The 24,974-nt window shown below is 34.7% G+C and overlaps 1 protein-coding gene across 5 annotated transcripts; it reads left to right on the plus strand.

The window, feature by feature from the left end:
- Nucleotides 1-1,035: 1,035 nt before the first annotated feature.
- On the plus strand, nt 1,036-23,231 carry LOC126967806 (uncharacterized). Of its 5 annotated transcripts, XM_050812503.1 has the most exons (5): nt 1,036-1,237; nt 1,308-1,393; nt 10,458-10,566; nt 18,588-18,774; nt 21,250-23,231. In XM_050812503.1, the coding sequence occupies exons 3-5, from the start codon at nt 10,525-10,527 to the stop codon at nt 21,891-21,893; spliced, it is 873 nt and encodes a 290-aa protein (XP_050668460.1). In that variant the 5' UTR covers nt 1,036-1,237; nt 1,308-1,393; nt 10,458-10,524; the 3' UTR covers nt 21,894-23,231. The 5 variants fall into 5 exon arrangements, with proteins under 5 accessions (XP_050668460.1, XP_050668461.1, XP_050668463.1 ...); XM_050812504.1 differs by lacking the exon at nt 10,458-10,566; XM_050812506.1 differs by lacking the exon at nt 10,458-10,566 and having other exon boundaries at nt 1,036-1,393.
- The last annotated feature ends 1,743 nt before the right edge of the window (nt 23,232-24,974 follow it).

The following is a 24,974-nucleotide window of genomic DNA, read 5'->3' on the forward strand; positions in this document are numbered from 1 at the left end:
CCTCACTAGAAAATGTTCACACATCCAAGGAGATGCACATGCATGCAACATAGTTACTGCGCACCCAGGATTTTTGTTACCACTTCAAAATATGATACTTATGATAAATACTTCCATATATTCGGAGTTAGATGTTTCAAATTCTATTCTATTGGATACCATTCGGAAGATTCAGATGATGAACCAAAGTCAATGATATGATAACAATATTATCTTCAATTCTTCAGGTGAACACATTTCAGCAAATAAAAAGGAAAATGAAACGATGTTCATCGGCGTGTCGGACCTGAACGTTTATAATGCGGCAACTACGTCCACCTGCATACCAATATGATTATAAAGATTTTTTAAAGGAGGGTGAATGAAATAAGAACACTTTCCTTTCTTAGAAACTTATTTAGGGATTAAAAGTTTTATTTTGCATTGATATAATATTTAAAATTTCCCTACACCTGAGTACTAACTTTAGTAAATTGTTTAATATTAATATTTGCTATCTTAATATTGACTGGCGTTATAAACTTCTAATTACGTAAGACCTTGAGTTAATGGTCAGCTCATTATATCATAATATGATAATAAATATTATCTTAAAGTTCAAATAACAAGATATAATAATGACTTGTTTGAGAATCATTAGTGTTCGAATATCTATATATTATTCTTATAAAATAATATTTATCAAAATTTGTAAAAATACTCCTAAACAAAAGTAATTTAGTAATGCAGGTACTTCTAGATTTTTTGCATAATCTAGTTGTTAAATAAGGTTAGTTTTTTCAAATAACTTCACCCAATTATCCATTCACGACTTTATATTTAAAACATTTCAAGCATTAGTGTTAGTTATAATTGTGTCTCTGATAACGCTTCGATGTGAACGTTTTATAAAAGGTTTTAAGTTTTTTGCATAGAAGAAAGAAATTGTATTTGGATCTCATTAACATACAATTTAGGTAAGCTATTGAACAGTAATTACGTGGAACGAAACGTGCTAACCAACGTCAGCTGTGGCCTGTGGAGGTCTTGGCGTGTAGGCGGCCGCGGGGAGCAATCAGCCGGCTACGACGAGCATCGACGTCATTGATACGTAACTCGTCATGGCCATTGCCTCTCATTCAACCAGTGATAAACGCACATCGGCGACGAGTTCCTGTCAGAAATGCTGCGCTCTTAAATTGCCGCCGAAATCCTACAGCTGCCTCATGCATCTTTGTTTGCTACCAACACAGCACAAGTGAGCCCTAGTGCATTGCTATTGTAGTGTTTGTGAAATTATGTCATGACTCAACGATGACCTCTTGCAGATGTCAACCGTCGCCGCACGAAGCGCGGCGGTTTTATCACATATTAGAAAATGACTGAAGGTTCCCGAAAGCAATATGAGAAGCCGGTGAGTTTCCTCAAATGATATGCGAGCTCTCGCGTGCCATAAATGAAGTAAGCGTGACTGATTTATGAATTATGAAATTATGATTATGCCGTTGCTTGGAAACCCAGTGATGTATCCATGGATATATCACACTTGTTCATACACTGTACACACATGAAAAACACAATCTCTAAATATATTGTAGCTATTAGTGTTATTATGTCAAAAGCAGTTCATTTTCTTCACGAACATTTACGTAGTTGCATTTTAACTAAATTCCTTCTGGTGATAACTTCATTTTTCATGTTATATTTAACATGATTAGGGTATGCGACGGATTAAATAATTTCTGATGATAATATAGTTTCATTTGTAATAAAATATCATTACGTAGGTTAGTCGCGGTATTTGCTAAAGGTACCATTTACAAAGTGGGAAATACCAGCTCATGAGCAATATAGTTAAACTTTTGTTGTACGTGTGTTGTTTTATTTAAATTTTAGAATAATATTGTTAATTGTTTAAAATAATGTATAACCATAAATTTAGTCGGCATTTCAAAAAAATATTGTATTTCTCAAGTGGGGTAGAGGATATCTAAAGTCTAAGCGAAATATCTGTAAAACTAGTACTTAATTTAATACAAGGTGTGTTACCTTGGATTATATGTCATACAAAATATAAGGGAAATAATATTTAATTTAATAATAAATTATCGTTAATAATTGTCAACTATAAAAACTAATTTTTTGTGTAGATATTAGTATGATAAAGGTAACAACTACATTTTTATTATAGAAAAACATATCATATTATTTTAGTCCGCAGGTTACTCATATTCAGATGAATCATGATAACACAGAGTAGGGATGTATACTTACGTTTAAAATGATTGTAACAATAGACAATTAAATATTTTCATTTAATATTATGATGTCATCAAACCTTCAAGGAAAAACTCTAATATATTTAACCAAAAATACATATTATATCTATATTCTATTTACATTTCCCGACAGTCAAGGTTCTTTCCGTTTTAGCGATAAATTATTGTATAATGTGGTAGATACATTTTAAATCTTTAATCTAATTTACGTTATAATATGAATAAAGCTGACCATAAATAAACTATTATGACTTGTTTCTTGTTTATGTACATTCATGATGGGATAAAATTTGTACTGAGTGATAACATAACATGTATAGTATCCGAAACACAGGCCTAGCATTCAGGGGGTCCTCCGAAACGAAACTTCGTAAACGAACGAAATTTAAACGAAGTTCCGATAGTGACCCTACTCTAATTTGTGTTCGGACACATCGTTGAAGTTCGGAACCATAGACAATATTCGTGAATAAAGATTGAAATGAACATTATTTTAATCCAACTAATTTGAATAGTTCTATTTCATGCCAACGTTGGGTAGTAACTAATGACAACCAAAAAAATCTGTATTACAGACGCAATGTAAACATGTCTACTTAGTACTTCAGAATTTTTTGTTTGAATTCCTATATAAAGGTTTCTAAAAAGAGTTTTCAATTATGGTGCTAATAAATGATCTTTTAAAGTGCTTTTTAACAAACCTCTCAATCGCGATAACTACTCATTCTATCAGAAAGTTTCAAGTAAATATCAGCTATATACTTGTTTTTTTTTTTCACAAAAAATATTGCTTCTACATGTAGCCATCCTTTTAAAGATACAACTTTTCAAATAGCTGCACATACGATGATGTCGCTATGCCCTTCAATTTATATGCCTGAGTACCTACTATGAGTTAGCTGTAAGTTAGTTTTCCTTTATAATAAAATAGAAAAAAAAATTGTGCTTTTATTAATAACAAAAATGAAACTTATTTTAAAATATCACTAAAGATAGGAATCTCTGTTAGAAAGGAATAAGTACGATAAAGTTCTACCTACCTAGTTATGCTTGATAAAAATAATATAATGCAATTCATGAAATTCGACCTATGTTAAGCTTGACGTGAAGATGAAGCTGACCTGCCTGCTTCTTTCACATTGGAGTTCATCTTCTGTGAACTCGGGAATATTAATACCACCCCTGATACATAACTTATGTAACATTTATTTCATTCTGTAATTTCCTACAAACTCTAAGTCGGGAATTTCACTAATATTAAATTGATTGCATAAGCGGCGTCGGTTTCTTCTACGTTCCAAATGTTCTTCATGTAGAGCAGCCTCGATTTATAGATTTCAAGCCAATTTGCAACAAAATACACACAAACGAAAATCAAAAGGTAAAACCAAGGTAAAGGCTTTGGTTACGTCAAACTGACGTTAAAATTCCGAACAAACAGCTGTCATCTTTATATTTTCGTTCGGAACGTAAATGAATTAGAGATTATAATTAGGTAAGTAATAGTTAATTAGGTAAGTAATAGTTAATTCGAAACGAATAGAACCATAGTAGGTAACCCGCGAAACTTCAACCGAAACTTCGTTTCTCGTTGAATTAGAGGAGACCTAAAGTTGATTAATGACGTGATGCTTATTTCTTAGAATTCTTGAGAATAAATGCTATTATTTGGTTATCCAGTAAGTCAGATTGAGCCCATGGCGAAGTGGGTTAAATAGATCCATTCACCAGTAGGAGGCTCCTTTGCACCGGATGCTGGCTAGATTATGGGTACCATAACAACTCCTATTTCTGCCGTGAAGCAGTTATGTGTAAGCATTACTGTGTTTCGGTCTGAAGGGGCCGTAGCTAGTGAAATGACTGAGCAAATGAGACTAGACATCTTATTTCCAAGGTGAATGCTGTTGTAGTGCCGCTCAGAATTTTTCGGTGTTTCAGTAATCTTGAGTGGCACTGCATGGCCGGGCGTATCAATTACCATCAGATGAATCTCCCGCTCGTCTGCTCCCTTATTTTCAATAGAGTCTCAAATCTAAATACAACTTTAGTAGATTAGTAGCAGGTAATATATTACCTACATCACATCAATTTGTATTACTTGCATTATCTTGCACCAATTAGCCACTGGACGCGAAACTCAAGAAGAATATAATTGAATCACGATAGTCCAAATTTGCGAGTCGAGGGGGATTATGACTTGCTACCTTTTGGTATATATTATTACCATTGGATCTTAATTGGTTCATCAAATGCAAAATAATGAAAAGTGGATCCATGAATTAGGTATTCATGGATCAGTTAACAAGTCCCAATTTTTTTAGAATTTTTTGTTTATCTGTCTGTTTGTCTGTTTGTACGGGTTTATCTCTGAAACTGTTGGACCGATTTAATTGAAATTTTGCATCATGATACCACCTTACATCCCCGGTCAACATCTTAGATACTTTTCATCCCGGAAAATTAATGAGTTCCAGTGGGCTAGTTAAAAACCTATAAGAGTTGCTAATATAGCGTAGTCCACAACAACTTATGCACATAATTTAATCAAATTTGGCATGTTATACCTTATATTGCCAACATCTTATATACATTTCATCCCGGAAAATTAAAGATTTCCCGTGTGACAGTAAAAAACCTATAAGAGTTGCTTATATAGCGTAGTACACAACAACTTATGCACATCATTTAATAAAATTTGGCATGTTATACCTTCTATTGCCAACATCTTAGATACATTCCATTCCGGAAAATTAAAGAGTTCCCGTGTGACAGTAAAAAACCTACAAGAGTTGCTTATATAGCGTAATACACAACAACTTATGCACATCATTTAATAAAATTTTGCATGGTATACCTTCTATTGCCAACATCTTAGATACATTTCATTCCGGAAAATTAAAGAGTTTCCGTGTGACAGTAAAAAACCTATAATTACTTTTATAGCGTATTATACAATAACTTATGCACATAATTTAATATTTTTAGCATGTTGGTACGTTATGTTGCCTGTCAACATCTTAGATACATTTCATCCCGGGAAATTAAAGAGTTCCCGTGATACAGTTCGAAGCCTATAATTACTTATATAGCGTAATACACAACAACTTATGCACCTAATTTAGTAAAATTTGGCAATTTGATACCTTATATTAGATACTTTATTTTATTTTTAACGATACGTTTACGATATTTTATGAGGAAAACAGATATATATAGAAGTAGTAGTAGTATATTAGGATTAGGAGATATATTATATATTATTACTATAGAATAAATAAAATAATAAAAGAAGCATTGACCTGAAATAGCCATTATAATTGTATTAAATTACAATTATTATGGCAATTACAGGTCAGTGTATTCATATTATAAACAAATAATAGTATGTTATTAATATTAAAAGGTATTAGGTTTGCAGAAGCGGTTTATTAAATTAAGTTACTTTTTAGTTTTTGAAATCGGTTTTTTGAACATGTTTTTTTGAAGAAAACGTAACCAACGGGACATGATTCGTTAGAACTTTTACAAAACGCATTTTTTTAATAGACACAAAGATATCCCACTTTTTCGTCAATAGCGGCAAACTTAATATTGTTGTTTGAATCATCTAATCTATATATAGAAAAGAGAATGTATGTTTGTATGTTCCCTAATAACTCCTAAACTATTCGACCGATCTCAATGAAATCTATTGTAATAGATTCGTTGAAGCTCAAGAAAGGTTTACATATATAGTTTGTCGTGTCATGATCCCATCCACGCACTCACCCACGCATTTACCATATCTCTCGAACCGTTTATTGACAGAACAACGTCTGTCGGGTCATCTAGTTTGATATAAAGTTTTGGAAGTTTTGGCTTTCCATCAAAAAAATACTATTGAGACACAATGTTTAATGTATTTTAGTCAACTATCTAAATTATCCTAAACAAATAATAAAATCGTCAAAATGAAAAACTGTACATTTTTATTTTAAAGAACACTCGCTTCCGCATACAACACGGAAGCCAAAAAGTTATTTTAAAGAATGTCTGTGTGTGTGTTTGGGCTAAACAAAGAAACTACTAAATAGATTTCTTATTTTGCATGAATAAATAATAAGAAATCTGGACTGCTTTATAGTATGTACACGGACGACATCGCGGACAGATGCTACACCCTATAAATTTCGAAATATACGTTTCTGCGACATTCGTATATTTGAACGTACTTTTATTTTTTTTTAGCGCTATCTTTTTTACGTTAACGTATAAGTTTGATTTTTAAAGCTTCAATTTCAACTTGATATGTTTTGACAGACAGAACACGAACGTTTCAGATTAATTGATTAAGTTAAAACGGGATTTGTAGATTCGACTGTTTTTCTTGGCATTGCCATAGATAGTAGACTAGCTGGCCCGGCAAACGTTGTTTTGCCATATAAAGTATAATTCACGCGATAGTTTTATAAGTAATAAAATATTGCCTATATTATAGCCTGTACATCATTTTGTTCTATTGTCAATAGTTTTTGCAGCGCACGCAAAAATAGGTTTTCGATTTTACACCTTGTGTTACAAAATAGCAATTTTATTACGGATCCCTAATTTTGAAAAAAAAAACATATAGCCTATTGCATTCCTCGATAAATGGACTACCCAACACTGAAAGAATCATTCAAATCGGACCAGTAGTACCAGAGATTAGCGCGTTCAAACAAACAAACAAACAAACAAACAAACAAACAAACACTGCAGCTTTATATATTAGTATAGATTACAGTGGGGCCCACATATCAGTAACTTAGCAAATAGACTGAGTTCTGGAGCTTTTGCCATTTACTTATTTGAATACAGATAGTTCACTGATGTGAATACAGCTGGTTTGGTGTATTTTGCGTACTTCAATAGCATTATGTCATACGGTTTGGTTTTGTGGGGAAATGCTGCGGATTTTCATAGTATTTTTGCGCTCCAAAAGAGGGCTATTAGAGCAATTAATAATATACGACCAAAAGACCCGCTTCCCTCACAATGAGTATAATGTGTGTTAGAAAAATAAAATTACCGAATATAAAAAAAATGTAAATTGAATTCATTCTATTCAAGAAGAAAAAATAAACTGCAGGTGTTCTATAAGTTAGCTTGGGTCTTTTATTAAATTTTACAATTAACTCAGTCTACAAATTCAAGAAGTATATTAAAGCTTCTTTGACAAAGAAAGCTTACTATAGTATAGGAGATTATATTGTAGAATATAATAATGAATGGTTCTTGTCTGGTTCTGCGCAGGCCACCCAAAATTGTATAATTATATATTAAATAGGCTAAGATGTTATATGATTTGAAATATGGGCTGTCAATTTCTTATCAGTCTTCTACCCTTGTCATAGCCCTTTTGAGAACTGATGTGTCATGTGTTTTTTCAGAATTGTAAACATTAATAAGTAATAAAAAGTGCAACTCTCCCCCTCATATTTCACAGTAGCAAGCAAATTAAAACATTAAGACACTTCAGAATGGTGAAATCTTGCAAGCTCTATAACAATTCAACAACGTATTTAGTTATCTTCACGGACTAGTAAAAAAATAAGGACTCCGTGTCACCTTAAATAACAGTGTAGCACCAAAACAAGCCGATTAACGTGTAAATACATTGCCCCACGCACACATTTACACTACTACAGGCCGATAGGCGGCCATTATGAGAATTTTCATCGTCTGTGACAGATCAGTTTGCGTCTCAATAAAATATTTTAAAAATGCCGTCGTGGGTTGTGAAAAAGTGTAAAAACGATACTATATAAGTTTTTGTAGCCATATATGATTATTAAGGGAGAAAAAAATAGATTGTTACTAGTATGTACGCGGAGTCCTTCTTTTTTTACTTGTCTGTGGTTATCTTACATAAAACATTTTTGGTGGTGACATTATACGTAGTTATTCCTTTGCAGTTGAAAATATAACTTAACGTTAACATATCGCAGTATCTAGGTATATATTATGAATATTCAAATCCCAAAAACTCAATCATTTTGATTTTGATGGGAAACAGTGGTAGTAGAAGCAAAGATTGGTCAGAATAATTGTGTACCAGATGTGTGAATTATACAATAACAATGTTAGAATATGGTTTTATTACATGGGCTGTCAATTTCTTATCAGTCTTCTACCCTTGTCATAGCCCTTTTGAGAACTGATGTGTCATGTGTTTTTTCTTTATGAAAATAAAGGACGAGACGAGCAGGCCGTTCAGCTCATGGGTAATTGATACGGCATGCCCATTACAATGCACTGCGGTCAGGATTCTTGAAAAACCCATACATTCTGAGCGGCACTACAATTGGATTCGTCAGATTGAGACATAAGATGTTAAGTCTCATTTACCCAGTAATTTCAAGAGCTACGGCGCCCTTCAGACCGAATTACTATAATGTTTACACATTACTGCATCATAGCAGAAATAGGCGCCATTGTGGTACCCATAGTCTATCGGCATCTGTGCAAAGGAGCCTCCAACTGGTACTGATTGTGACTCCCTATGATAAACAAATATATTTCTATTTCTTCAATCGTCGATTTCAGAGCTCAACATGCCGTATTGCACCCGCGTTTATGGGAATACGTCTAACGGCCCTTTCTATAACCGATCTATAATAATAACTACTATCACTAATACAGGTCAATACATTACTTTAATGACAGTTGCCGCATTGAAACCTTGTTTGTAGTAGAGATAAGGACGACATACGGTGCCAGCACGCTCGCCGCGGTAGTAAAATTTATACTTATTTATGATAACTTGTTACTATGACACTATACAAGGTACGGTTGCCAGAGCCTGTTTACCAATTTGAAAATAATTCAAGAATAATTTACCAACTAAATCTGAATAGTACAATCCTCACTTGATGCCTTTTATATTCAAGACTGATTTTTATTTATGGTCCTTTTACTCGTCGCGTCGCAATGAACTTGTTACGTCACGCACTTTACACTGTATCCTTGAGAAAACCACTGACAATCTCTAAAACCTTAGGCACCAGCAAAAGTTGTTTCTACCCAACGCAAATCTAGACGATTCATATCACAGCTATCATCAAAGTAATATTACGCTGTCATAAATTGAAACATTGATCCAGTAAGTCGAACTTTTTTAACTAACCGAGTTTTCCGTAGTAGCGAAGATGTGACAATCGATCTCCAAAATATGTATGTATTTAATTTAATTATTATGCAATTATCTGAGTTTTTAGAGCAAATTACTTCGAACCCGAGAGGTAGTGTATTCGAGTTGAGAAAATTTTTGTTGAGAAACGCATTGAGTAGCTATTGAGCTGAAATCAATATCAAAAACTAAAGTCTCTCACGCAAGTCTTAAACGCAACTATAAACAATTCTAGGGCTGAGATCTATAAAGCCTTCTTAGAAAAGTCTAAGCAAAGGCTTAGACTTTACTTACGTAAAACCATAGATCTCAGCCTAAGAATTGTAAACATTAATAAGTAATAAAAAGTGCAGCTCTCCCCCTCATATTTCACAGTAGCAAGCAAATTAAAACATTAAGACACTTCAGACTGGTGAAATCTTGCAAGCTCTATAACAATTCAACAACGTATTTAGTTATCTTCACGGACTAGTAAAAAAATAAGGACTCCGTGTCACCTTAAATAACAGTGTAGCACCAAAACAAGCCGATTAACGTGTAAATACATAGCCCCACGCACACATTTACACTACTACAGGCCGATAGGCGGCCATTATGAGAATTTTCATCGTCTGTGACAGATCAGTTTGCGTCTCAATAAAATATTTTAAAAATGCCGTCGTGGGTTGTGAAAAAGTGTAAAAACGATACTATATAAGTTTTTGTAGCCATATATGATTATTAAGGGAGAAAAAAATAGATTGTTACTAGTATGTACGCGGAGTCCTTCTTTTTTTACTTGTCTGTGGTTATCTTACATAAAACATTTTTGGTGGTGACATTATACGTAGTTATTCCTTTGCAGTTGAAAATATAACTTAACGTTAACATATCGCAGTATCTAGGTATATATTATGAATATTCAAATCCCAAAAACTCAATGATTTTGATTTTGATGGGAAACAGTGGTAGTAGAAGCAAAGATTGGTCAGAATAATTGTGTACCAGATGTGTGAATTATACAATAACAATGTTATAATATGGTTTTATTACATCGTCTCAAATTTTTTTAGTCCTTCTATCGCACGTACTACAGCCAGCCGCTGAGTAGGGGTGAAGTTGAATTATTTATTTCAACCAATGCTTGCAAGTCAAGTTGGCCGTGTGGTTTTTAAATTTAAGGTAATAAAAAAAAATTCGATTATTATGCTGACATTATTATAGTATTTTATGCAACAGTTGTATTATGAGGATATAAAAACACGAGTTTTAACCTAGTTATACAACGTGCCGCATACAAATTTTTTTTACGACTGGGTAATTTTAAATAAAACAAAAAAATAAACAAACAGTTCCGGGCGGGAAATGTATCGTATACATACATATCTCTGGTGCGTGGTTTCATTTCTCTTTCAAGAAATGGCAAAGGTACACCCATACAGCCAGCGCGGGAAAATTGAAAATTACAAAATATAAGTTTTATTCTTAAGTTGACATAAAAATGTCTAGTCTAATTATTTAAACATGAAAATATTAATTATGTAATATTTTATGTATTTCTATGAAACTGCCATAGCAAACCTGGATTTAGTTGGCTGTGGCACCAAAACAATTGTTTTTGGCGACTTTATAGTACGGTAAAGACTCAGTAAAACATATACATATATTAAAGTGATTGTGGCTGTATATAAATGACAGATAAAAGTAGAGGAGTAGAAAAATATGTTATTTTTTTACAAGTTTTACTTGCATCAATAATAAAATTAAACAACGTTCTTGACAATCTGAATTCTTCTTGAAACCATAGATCGCTGATTAATAAACAAAGTCTGTCAAAAATAACAATTGACTTCTAGATGCGTGTCGGGTCCTAATTTATTGTAAAAGTTGCAATATTTCCGCTTTTGGAAATATTTTAGGGATATAGATTGTGCGAGATTTCTGCTATTTGGTGAGTGAGATTTAACACATAGCAAGGTAAGTAGGTTTCAAATGGATGGTAAAGGACAATTACGAACTTTGAAGTATTTTTTATGAAAATAAGGGACGCGACGGGTTGGACGTTCAGCTGATGGTAATTGATACGCCCTGCCCATTACAATGCTGTGCCTCCAGGATTCTTGAAAAACCCAAAAATTCTGCGCGGCACTACAACTCGTCAAAACTCCTATATAATCTTTAATCTTTAATTCTATAATAATGTATAATCCTTGAGACATAATATGTTAAGTCTCATTTGCCCAGTATTTCACTAGCTACGGCGCCCTTCAGGCCGAAACACAGTAATGCTTACACATTACTGCTTCACGGCAGAAATCGGCGCCGTTGTGCTACCTTAATCTAGTATTAGGTAACTGTTTTTCACTTTAAATGATTCATTTTGTTTAATGTCCACCTCAGTTGCCGCCGCAACAACAACCTCCTACCGTCAGACAGTTTATTTGGCCTCGGTCACCGCAACGTAGAAGGAAACAGCTTCTACCGCCGCGACCAGCCACCCACCGCTGCTAGTAAGAGATGCCCAACTGGACCCATTATTTGTGGATCCTGCGTGATTGTTCATCTTCCAGAATCAAGCCCCCTCCCCATGTGTTTTAGAATTTCTCAATATGGCGCGAGTCAAATTTGAACTGTGGCTCTCCAAGAAAGGGCCAGCTCAATGTCACGGCATAGCATGCGTACGATGTGGTGGAACCGCATCCGCCCGTTGACGTTGTGGTGTTACGGTAACGCCTTCTGTACAGACCTTAGTTACTTTGTTTAAAAATAGAGGAATATAGGAACATACAGCCGCTTTAGACTTAAATAATATTAGGTATTAGTCTGAGCGCTGAGTCAGACCTACCTACTTCGTTAAATTGAAAATCTGGCGGAAGTTGGATCTATCCACGCTGTTTTTTCTGATACCATACATTTCTATACGACGTGTCACAACGCGTTCATTATTACAATGGCCACGTGTACATTGAGATAGCGAGTAGCGACGACACGCCGCCGCGCTGATTAGTTGATGCTTGATGGATGTTGGCACGTGTTTAACCTTGCAAACGCGTTCTTATTAAGTAGGTAGTAACAATTATACTGTATATTATATTATAATATATTAAAGTATAATCATATTTATGGCCAAAAGTATGTTCTGCTTTAAGAATTTTTTATTATCATTTTGTTTATTACATAACCTTAAAATTCAATTTATAATACTAGCTGACCAGACAGACGTTGTTCTGTACATAATAAATAAAATACCGGTTTTGATGAATTTGTCAATAATTTTTCATTGTAACATAATAATATGCTCCTTGTTGTTATAATGAAATTGTTTCACAGCAGAACTGTCAAACCGCGCGTCAAAAATACTCTCACAGAAAATATGTCCAAACAAAACAAATATTGGAAATAAAAATAATTATGGGTCCCAAATCGAAATAAAAACTATCCTATCTCTTAAGTTGGACTAAACTGCACTCCATGAAGTAATCCCCATTGAAATCCGTTCATTAGTTTAGGGAGTCCATTGAGGACAAACATTGTGACACGGGATTTATATATATTAAGATGTATACGTATTATACTGCGGATTACGTTAGGTAACCCAAACGCGAGTCTCCTTTTTTGCCATCCCTTTATCTATAGACTGTGCCTGTGTGCTGAAAGTTTTTTTTTATGATAATAAACGACGAGAAGAACAGAACGTTCAGCTGATTTATACGCCCTGCCCATTAGATATCAGGATTCTTGAAAAGCCCCAATATCTAGCCGGCATCCTGTGCAAAGCAGCCTGGTAAAAAATGACGTTTACCTTTGTGTAGAAACAACCTTTTACGATAAAGCTGTTAAATATTAGAAAAGTTCTTGACTAATAATATTTTATCTTCCTTCCCACGGCCATATTATTAATATTTTTTAAAATATAATTAGATACAGCTTGGCGTCCAATTTAAAACTTAATTTTTTTTCATCTTTAGTCTATCTGAAATCAATGTTATAATGTAGTTTTAATCTTACATAAACAATGTTTAAATGTTTTCGTGTCTGCAACCCCCGGCAAGGGTTACTATCAACTCAAAATTCTTTATTTGCTACATAAAAATATATTTTGCTATCTCAAAATTTAGTTACATTTTAAGCAGCATGCATGTTAAACTGACGAAGACTTCCAAACGGTTTCTAACCTAGCATTTTTACCAGTGGGAGATTCCTTTGCACAGGATGCCGGCTAGAAATTGGTACCACAACGGCGCCTATTTCTGCCGTGAAGTAGTCATGTGCAAGCAATTGTGTTTCGGTCTGAAGGGCGCCGTAGCTAGTGAAATTAGTGTGCAAATGAGACTTAACATCTTATGTCTCAAGGTGACGAGCGCAATTGTAGTGCCACAAACAGTTTTTGAGTTTTGCATCCATCAGCGGAACGTCCTGCTCGTCTTGTCCCTTACTGTCATAAAAAAACCTATCAATATTACTTCTCGATCGTTCTGTTTCAATTAATTCGAACTTCGACCTTATTTCAATAAAACCAAAACCTTTACGCTTTTTTTTGTATCATTGAATACTTAGAATTTAATATTTGTTTGTGTGGAAATAATCTTTTAAAGTCATTTTCATATTTTAACCCCTTCAAAACGTTGAAATAATTAGAAACTTTGCACACTTATGAACGATCGATGACCGATCGATTATAGTTTGTTTTAAGTTTATTTTAGCAATTATTTGTTATAAGTGAATTTAGTATTATAAAATTAACACACTCAGGCACATAAAGAGTAAGCAAGTAAATCTATCTATGTATATAAAAATGAATTGCTGTTCGTTAGTCTCGCTTAAACTCGACCGATTTGGCTAATTTTGGTCTTAAATTATTTGTGGAAGTCCAGAGAAGGTTTAAAAGGTGAATAAATAGGAAAATGCTGATAAATTAAATAAAAACAACAAATTTGTTTTTCCTTTGATGTGTCCATACATAATTTCTATGAGAGAATTTATTGACGCACGGTTTGACAGTTCTGCTGTGAAACAATTTCATTACGACAGCAGGGTGCATATTTTACGAAGTAATTTTTGATGTTATGATAGATTATTGACAAATTCATATAAAAACATTATTTTATTTAGTATATACAGAACAACGTCTGTCGGGTCAGCTAGTTTATTAATAAATCTGACAGGTTCGTGTGTCGATATCGTTAATATAACAAGCACGTAATGATCACAAACATTCAACAATTTAATTTTTTATTCAGATGGTTAACTAACTTAACTAATACATAATATAGTTGCAGTTAATAATATACAAGTCAAATCAAGATAATTAATAGGCAGTATACTATGAAATATTGCATGTGGCATGGTTGTTGATAACAAATTACCATAGCTTAGTACCTATACGATACCAATTGTTTAATCACATTTTAAGTGGTTAAAGATAAATTTATAGCGATTCCTATAGTAAATGAACATAATAATTGTAACTTAAATTTATTCAATGACCAAAGGCTGTACAAAATGTAACGTGTGGCTGACTGATACCGGTTTGGTTTGGCACTTTGGCAGACTCTCGAGTCGTAGCCATGCTCACGGAACCAATAATATGTAATACCTAAATATATACAAATTGGTGGTAGTGTTCTTAAACATTATTGACATTTCAAAAGTATTTATTAAAACCTCCGTGAATAAAAACAGTAATTCCTTGAATGTACTAAATTTCATAATTTCGCTCAGGGGTTTAGGGGTGCATCGAAATTATATTATGTCAAAAACAGTTTAAACTTAGCGGTCAAGCTCTAAAGTAGATATGTAGATATCTAACTTTATTTTAAATTATATACAATAAAAGGAATTTTCAGTGGAATATTAAATAGACAACCAGTTTTTGTTATTTCAGAAACCTCACAATAATATATCTAAATAGCAAGCATTTGGCTTACTTACTACATAGTTGTTTAAATAACAAATTCATTTACGTAAATTGAGAAAATAAGTTGAGCGTCCCACCGGAAAGTTTTCCCTTTGTCCACTAAGATCCATTGAAAAGATCCATTGATGGATCTTTTTCCACTTTTATGTCCAATTTGATCCATTAATCAAGATTGTTGTACATAATGGATTTTTAAGCACAAATGAGTGTCAAAAAATCCATTGCACATGTAAGGGTGGTGATATTCAAAACTCAAATAAATTATATTACTACAATCTATCAGAACCTTGCTCGATTAGAAGTTCAGAGTCTAGTATCTTAAAAAATATCAGTTCTTTCTTTGAAAATCTAGCAAATTGCATTTTTCCGATTCTAGCGTTCTTATTGCTGATAATAGCAACGGAAATACAAATTTTAATAAACGGTTTTAAGCGGTGGTTTCACATATAACAAGAATACGGCCTGCAAATACCATGCAGTTTTATAGAGTTTAAAACTCGAGAAGAAGACGTACAATGTACAATGGAAACATAAAAAATTACATTAAATTACAAAAATAATGTAACACGGGTCGTTTTTTAAGAATATTTGATTTTGTTTTGTGTCCGTAACATATTTTTTTGTGTTTACATATTTGCATATATTATACTTTAATGTCTCCGCCAGTGTATTTCGTCAATTTTCTAACAAGTGCCCAATACATGTGTGCATGTTTATAATTTCGGTTTAATAGTGATGAATAAAGGCATAAATTTTTACCCTTATATGTGCAATGGATTTTTTGACACTCATTTGTGCTTAAAAATCCACTATGTACAACAGTCTTGAATAATGGATCAAAATGGACATAAACTTGGAAAAAGATCCATCTTAGTGGACAAAGAGAAAGTTTTATAGTAAGTGATGTCTTTTTCGATGGTAGGATTATTCCTATTCCTAATGTATGGTAGGATAAAGCAACTCATCATAATGCTTTCAAGCATAGCGAACATCCAACGCTTGAGTAGGTAGTCTGGCCGTAGAGATGTTAAAAGATTCCACATGTCCGCTTCAATTTTAAATAATTCCAACACTCATTAAAATAATTCGTTTGTTAGCTTGTCGTCGTGATTGTTCGGCCTTTCGTTGATTGGTGTTAAAAATAGTCAATAATTGTGCTAATGTTTCTTGCACGTGTTTTCCTATATTAGATACATTAGGTTGGGGAAAGTTTTTTCGCAATTATGTGAAAACTCAAGACATTTTTTCAAAGTTTACTTACATTTAATTATATTATGTGTGACATATTGATGGATATCTTTTTGTCATCTTTGATACTGTAGGTAGTGACATGATCCCACTGTGGTAGGAGTTTTGGACCTCCTGATAAAAAAACGCACCAGCAGAACTGCCTAAAAATTTCTAAAGAGACCGAAACAGGTAGAAATCTGTAGTTTAATGGCTATGACCATATATATCATTAACACCTCCCGGCCGAAATCTCTTAATTTTAGTTGAGTGGCTAAAGATGTAAATGTTCTAGCATGATCGTGATAAACGACCACACCCTTTCAATTGATCAATACCGGCTGCTTTCAACTTCTAGCTTTAACCTCATCAAATCTTGGCAGTTCAGATCCAAATCAATTTAACCCCCAGAAGACTCAAGTTTGCGCGTTTACCACTAAAAAAACCCCATTTGTCGTATCACCGCTCTTCGAGAACACTTCTCTTAAAGCCGCGCCTAGTATCGGAATACTGGGTCTCGAAATCTCGAGCGATTGCCAATTCCGTGGCCATCTGGAGGGCAAAGCCAAATTGGCTTCGAAGAAGCTGGGCGTCATCAATAGAGCACGGCAATACTTCAAGCCGGCCCACATTCTAGCGCTCTACAAAGCGCAGGTCCGGCCACACATGGAGTATTGCTGTCATCTCTGGTCTGGTGCACCCCAGTATCTGCTCGATCCATTTGACCGCGTGCAACGTAGAGCAGCTCGAATTGTCGGGGACTCAGTGCTCTGTGAACGGCTGGATCACTTGGCGTTGCGTAGAGACGTCGCTTCATTGTGTGTCTTCTACCGCATTTATCACGGGGAGTGTTCCGAAGAGCTGTTTAACCTGATTCCTGCCGCCGAATTTCACCATCGCACGACACGCCACAAGTTAGGATATCATCCCCACCATCTGGATTTGTGGCGGTCCTCCACAGTGCGGTTTTCAAGAAGCTTTCTCCCTCGTACTACAAAGCTGTGGAATGAGCTTCCTTGTGCGGTGTTTCGGGGACGATACGACATGGGTACCTTCAAAAAAAGCGCGTACACCTTCCTTAAAGGCCGGCAACGCTCTTGTGATTCCTCTGCTGTTGCAAGAGAATGTGGGCGGCGGTGATCACTTAACACCAGGTGACCCGTACGCTCGTTTGTCCTCCTATTCCATAAAAAAAAAAAAAAAAAAAAAAAAAAAAAAAAATCGATGGATCTGCCTGGCGTTAAAAGCTGAACAATGCCCTTCCAATTCCACCATACACACAGCATCACGTTATGCTAACCTAGTTTTTGCCACAGTCTGTAAAGCTTAACCGAACTTTTACAGCAATCTTTTTCAGACGCTCTTGTGGTACTTGATCCATTTTACATCACCAGTTATTAATCTCGTCAAAATCGGCCCGGTTTCATTATATCTAAATAAAGAATCTCAAAGTTCATTAAAGATGATTCATTACATTTCTTTCAGTGAGCTCGTATGGCACCCAGATTTCGAGCGTTTTTTTGTTTTTTGCCAGCTTTTCTCAAATAGGTGAAAACTGTTTTGTGATCAATTACCAGTATGTACTAACTACTTACATACTTATATGCCTATCTTGCTGCAGTTAAAAAAGGCGTTCATTTAATCCGTAACACAGCGAGGTGCAGTTTTGTCATCAAATTTCTTTTATTCTTTCTGACACCGCATTGTGTGAAAAAAATTGAGACTTAGTCCTTATGGACTTATGGGCTTAAGCGTTTCAATTATTTTCGGGGATTGGGTTGCACTATTTCCTTTACTGTAATTAAATTTTAATATGTAACGAGTTTCTCCATTAGATTCACTCATTTTCACAGAAAGAAGAAATAAATGAAAAATAGCTGGAAATAACATTTTACCAAATTGTCTCTTTTTGAAATGTAATCTTTTAAATGGTAATCATCTAAACCAGACAGATATAAATAATACAGTCAAAGAGATTTAATTACAAGTTTGTTTAACCTATATGTGCAAAAAGACTTTTTCCCCGACCTATAATGTGCCATTTTGGCAAAAATTGCAGATGTGTGTGCGCGTGTGGCTTGAGGTTGGGCATGCGTGTGAACCGCGTCGCTCGGCTCTTGGCCGATCGCTGGCGCTCGACTGGCGAGTGTGGGTACGGGGCGCGCGCGGGGGAGATATTAGCGCCTTCGTGCAGAAGGTCGTCTTCAATCTGCACCCGCCGAGCGCGTTCTTCTATCCAAAAAGAGGTAACCACATCGACAGTATAAAATTTTCATAAAATATAATATTAGTTTCGTACATTTCGCGGCAACTAGTTATAGCACAAATCATTTTTATTACCTAAATTAATATGCTTTCAAGTCAGACTTGAAAATGACACATAAACAGGACGCCAACTCACGATTGCCATAATTAAGAAAAATATAACATGGGATGAAAATAACGTATTTCATATTGTCAGTATCACCTTATACTTCCAGCTGTGGAAGTATAAGGTGGCACTGAATGTCAATTGCCTACTTAGTTGGTGGATACTTTTGGAATCTACAATAATAGCAGATAGTGTTTACTGTTTACTCCTATGTTATAAAATATTTTTATAATATCATTGGTTTACTTACATTTTATAACAGCTGCCTAATATCCAGCTGAGCAATGTCTTTTTCTCATAGGTTAATATCTATATATATAATAATATCTATATCAATTCTTTTGATTATATAGGTACATGTATATAATCAAGGGTCAATCCATACTCGATTCAATGTTATCATTCAGATCTTAACAGAATTGATAAACATAAGTTTAGTATCGTGGAACATAGAAGAATTGCGTACCGTTCTGATAATATCATAACCTAATACTTACATGATAAAACATGACATAAATTTTCTGTCATTTTATTAGTTTTTTTTAAATGAAGTAGGTAATAGTTTTAAATCTGTGTGCAAACAATATTGATATTTTTTTTTCTTATGAGTCGATGAGTCGAGTCATACAATGTGTGGTTGTTAGCCTGTTATGGTTCATTAGAAACATGCGAATGGGGGGGCATTGGCCACCAAAACAATAATGAAACACGAATCAAAGTATCTATATTCTATTATTTCATCAGAATTTAGTTTATGCCGGAGGTTTTATTAGAACATTGAGTGCCTATAGGTACTTATTAACTAATTAAATATATCTATAGCACTGTACCTTATAATCATAGGTAGTTGATCAGCTGGTTATATTATATTAGCTGAGCCCCCAGCTACGTTAGGGTGAACTAAATATTATTTCGGCATGATAATACAAGATAAATTATGGCTTTGTTTGTGCGTAAGTATGACAACTTACACCATGTTTTGTTAATTGGGCACGTTGAAGACTGGTTTCGATAATGACTTGCGAACCTACGTGAAGCCGCAACGAACACTAATGTACCTCTTTTATCTCCAATAATACTTCTCTGTATATCAATATATATCTGAATTGTATTTCAAGCAATGTGTGTATAAGAATGTATAATAGCAGTCACATACATGACGCGGAAATCTACGCCTGCAATGGAAAGAATTTCTTTGTGTGCTGTTCATGATAACTGCGTACCCATGAGCTAACAAAACCTTAGTATCCACTTTTAAAATTAAATGGAAAATAATCAATAATTAAAAATTATACTTATTACATCAAATTTTCACGACCACTTTACTTGGTAGTAAAACGTGTTTCTTGCTATTTTCCATATATTATAATATATATTTATAGGTAAGTGAAAAGAGATATAATGCAATGACATTACTTTCATTATCTGCATCGGGCAAAAACCACGGCAACATATATATAAATATAATGTATGTAAGAAAAAAAAGATTTGAATTCATTCAATTCAAAAAGAAAGATTAAATTGTGGTGTCGTGTTATTACAGCCTCTATTCTATTCTACACACAAACTGACACACACATGGAATGATGAAAACAAATTAATAATAGCTTCCAACGTAATCCAATTTCATATCTATCTAATAGTTATTATTATCAAGTACGACTATTTTTTTGTTGTTCAGCCAGCCTGGTTGTTATAATCGTACAAACGATATTACAAAAATAAAGCGTACCTACAAACAATGAGAGTATAAAAACATTACATGAATATGTTTGTTTTGCTTTCTAACTACACAGAAAATCATAAAATTTTATTTAAACCTTGGGTAGGAAGGGAAATAGAATATATTTATTACGAAGTTTTTCATATTTTCCGAATATCACGATTTTAATGCAATTATTCGTGATCTTCGACTATAGGCAATCAATGATCTTACTGCATATAAATTTTCATTAAAACGTTCAAGCCATTGTTGAGTTATAAAAAGAAAATACAACAGACAAAAACGTCAAAAAATTTCAGAAAAAAATGTCGCAGACGGATTGATATTAATTAGAAACGATAAAATAATAAATATCTCCACGCTTTGCTCATAATTTGGTCTTAGAGCCGAACAACTTCGCTAAACCAAATCACGAACGCGCATAATCAAGCGAAACAGGTTTTATTTAATTATAAGATGAGAAACTAATATTGTAGCGTATCATGTTTACAGTATTTAAAACAGTCCCATACTCGACGCACACATTATTACATTTATCGTTATCTGAAACACGCGTTGATAACTTATTGCGGAGTTGAAAAGTTCGTTACTGTATGAAAATTTATTAAAGAAATTAATACTTTCCAGTGCTTCACGAGCCGCCTTATGAAATCCAAGAATCTGGCTGTGCGTCGATTAATATTCCGATCCATGTGTACCTGAAGTACAGCAACAAGCCAAAGAAAATACGTCTCCGTTATAGTCTACATATTGACAGCAACAACAAGGCTAACTCTGAGTCTAAGTGTGTTTACTACGACTTCGACAGTCCCGAGGATCAGCTGTTCAGTGCATTAATGAAGGGCGGAGGAGAGATAATTGCGCGCGCTAGCGGATCTGACAGCGTTGGCAATAAGCTCGTAGTGCTGCCCTCGGCCGAGGAGAGGAAGTACTTAAAAATGTCAAAATCGAAAAGGTATAAGTTTATCGCACCTATTCATTGTAAGCACACCGCTAAACAGACGAGGGCGTTTATTGTCGACGAGATAGTATGTCAGAAGTGTGGAGAAACAATTGACGCCGATTTGAGGAAACAGTTACGCACAGTCAAGATGACTGAAGATGAAATAGACCGTGTATCACACTTATACTTATCCTATAGTAGCTATGAGAAATCAGCGAATGCTCTAGAATTGCCTCCTTTTACAAATCCTATCTATAGTGTGCCGGAGCTTCCAGTGTCTTTACGTCGCGATGTCTCTAATTCTAAGATAGACTATACGGTATTATGACGTGTTTTTTGTAATCTGTGCCATTTTAAGTTAAAAAATTCTTACTCGTTTATGAAATGTGGTGATATGTTTACAATGGTTTCAAATTGATATAAATATTGTTATTAGCTGTTGTGAAATTTAAAGCGTGCTGTGAGTTAGATCTCGATAATATTAATTTCTTGTTAAACTTTTTATAAGTTTTAAATAAAAAATATTTATTTATTTAGTTTACCTAGCTTACTAATCAACAAAATATCTGTATAGAAAAAATATACTTATTCAAATACAGTTCTAACACCAACGTAATTTTAGTTATTTAAGTTAACTTATTTTTATTTAGTCGACCTAAATTGTGTTTTTGTTATGTAGTAGATAAATAATTTTTGGCTTAAATACGATTAATGGTTAAACAGATATAGTTAAAAATGTTTATATATAATTAATATATTGTTTTAGTTATATTTTATGACATCAACTGAATTATGTGCAATGATATTATAATATAGTAAGAATGAGCAGATATTAAGTTAATGCATGCACATCGTGACTTATGTGCGACCCGATTGGGACGCATTTTGACAGTAAGTGTTTTTTACTTGCACTCATAATATGATAAAAGCTAGCTGTATTTTTTTTCTTATTGTTTTACGACACCGCCGTCATTATAACTTCATTTCACTGTGTCAGTGTGTGGAACAGTTCACTTATTTTATTAATTGGATGTGTATCTATAATATTATACTTTAACAATGTTACGGCTAATTACTATACAAACGTCTCAAACCTAAAATGGCGACCGGAGATTATTATTTTCAACCCATTTTTTGCATTTCAATAACCGTCTATGTAACTTTATGGTGATGTTTTTTTCAAACCGTTTTTTATCGTATTGGTAACTTGATGTTTGTGTGAATATGAAAGAAGGAGAAGAAACCGTTATGTTATACTGGTTATATGAATTTGGAAATTCTGATAGACATATTGAAATGCATATTGAGTACCGATAGACGGATGATTACTCATAATTATAAATAATCTTAAGTTAGAATTGATTAGCTCACAGAACAATAATCAAGTATCAAGTACCATAGCAATTAACTATTGTGTGGCGTAGATACGTGTTATTTAAATAACAATAGGGTCTTTAAACAAGAGTATATTAAAACGCGAGGTAATTTAGAAAAAAAATTATTCCTCCTATAAAAGGAAGTAATTCTGCCTCTAGAGCGTGATAGTAATATGTTGGCTAGTCAGACTATGGCAAATTGTAAAACTAGTTTCATTTTTTTTTAATTCAGGTTTTAATCTGAGTTAGGTATAATAATTATAAACAAAATAAACAGGGTATTTTATATGTTTTTGCTTTTTATTTATTTTTACTATTGTTTTTGTTATTGTTAAAACGTTTTTATATTAAGTTATTACCTAATATAAATTTTAGTCTGTTTAAAGGGTTTACTTGCGTCTCATTACTGTAATACAACAAAGGCGTGATTCAATGATATTATGAAGAGAAAACCCGTTTCAAATTAAAATGACTACTCGCCATATTATGATATGTGATTTAAAGCCATGATAATGACCAGCCACTCGACTATTAGCGGTCCAAGGAAACCACAGCTCCCCGAACGGTTTTCTGTTTGAACTTAGCCTCTGATACCAGGAGATAGTTGGTGCTTTTCCATTGTCAATAGATGTAATAAAGAGTGCCATGTATACAATTTGGTTCGTCAATATCGGTCCCAATACAGATAGCATGTGACTATCGTGGGCATGGCATGTTTTTTTTATGGAAAAGGACACACGAGCGCCCGTGTCACCTGGTCTTAAGTGATCACCGCCGCCCACATTTTCTTGCAACACCACAGGAATCATAGGAGCGTTGCCGGCCTTTAAGGAAGGTGTACACGCTTTTTGAAGATAGCCATGTCGTATCGTCCCGGAAACAGCGCACAAAGAAGCTCATTCCACAGCTTTGTAGTAGGTGGAGGAAAGTTCCTTGAAACCGCACTGTGGAGGACCGCCACACATCCAGATGGTGGAGATGATATCCTAATTTGTGGCGTTTCGTGCGAAGGTGGAATTCGGCGGCAGGAATTCAGATGAAACAGCTCTTCGGAACACTCCCCGTGATAAATGCGGTAGAAAACACACAATGAAGCGATGTCTCTACGCAACGCCAAGTGATCCAGCCGTTCACAGAGCACTGGGTCCCCGACAATCGAGCTGCTCTGCGTTGCACGCGGAATGCAAACTGTGACATGCAAACGTATCGAACTGATACTGGGTGCGCCAGAACACAGATGCCAGCAATAATCCATATGTGGCCGGACCTACGCTTTGTATAGCGCTATAATGTGCGCTTTGTATCGCGCTATAATGCCGCGGCTTGAAGTATTGCCGTGCCCTATTTATGACGCCCAGCTTCTTCGAAGCTAATTTGACTTTAGCCTCCAGATGCCCACGGAATTGACAATCGCTCGAGAATTGGAGACTCAGTATTCCGAAACTAGGCGAGGCTTGTGGTAAATGCGCAAACTTGAGTCTTATGGGACTTAAATTGGACAAGGTTCAATTTACCCTATTCGGCGACCTTCTCTAGTCGACAGAAGACACAAGTTTCTCACGGCACTGGTCGACGATTCCCTGGGAGAGACCTGCATACATATGTTGGAGGAGTCCAACATATCATTGAGATGCAGAAGAAAAAGTGTGGGAGAAAGCACACAGCCTTGGGGCAGTCCAGCGTTCATAAGCTTCGGGTTCGAGCAATAACCATCGACAACGACTTGTATGCTGTGCGCAGTGAGGAAGCTGGAGGGCCACTTGCATAAGCTCTCGGGAAGCCCAAATGATGGAAGGTTTGGGAGGAGCGCCTTGTGCCATACACGATCAAAGGCTTCGCTATTTCCAGGCTAACTGCCAGGCCTTCCCCCTTGCTTTCCATAGCCACCTCCCATCTATGTGTTACGGGTACCAGAAGATCACCTGCCGATCGACCATGGCGACAGCCGTACTGTCGGTGGTTGATCATCTGGTGACCCTCTAGGTATAACAAGAGCTGGCGGTTAATTATGCTCTCCACAATTTTAGATAGCA

The sequence above is a fragment of the Leptidea sinapis genome, chromosome 13 (assembly GCF_905404315.1).
Source record: "Leptidea sinapis chromosome 13, ilLepSina1.1, whole genome shotgun sequence".
Taxonomy (NCBI): Eukaryota; Metazoa; Arthropoda; class Insecta; order Lepidoptera; family Pieridae; genus Leptidea; species Leptidea sinapis.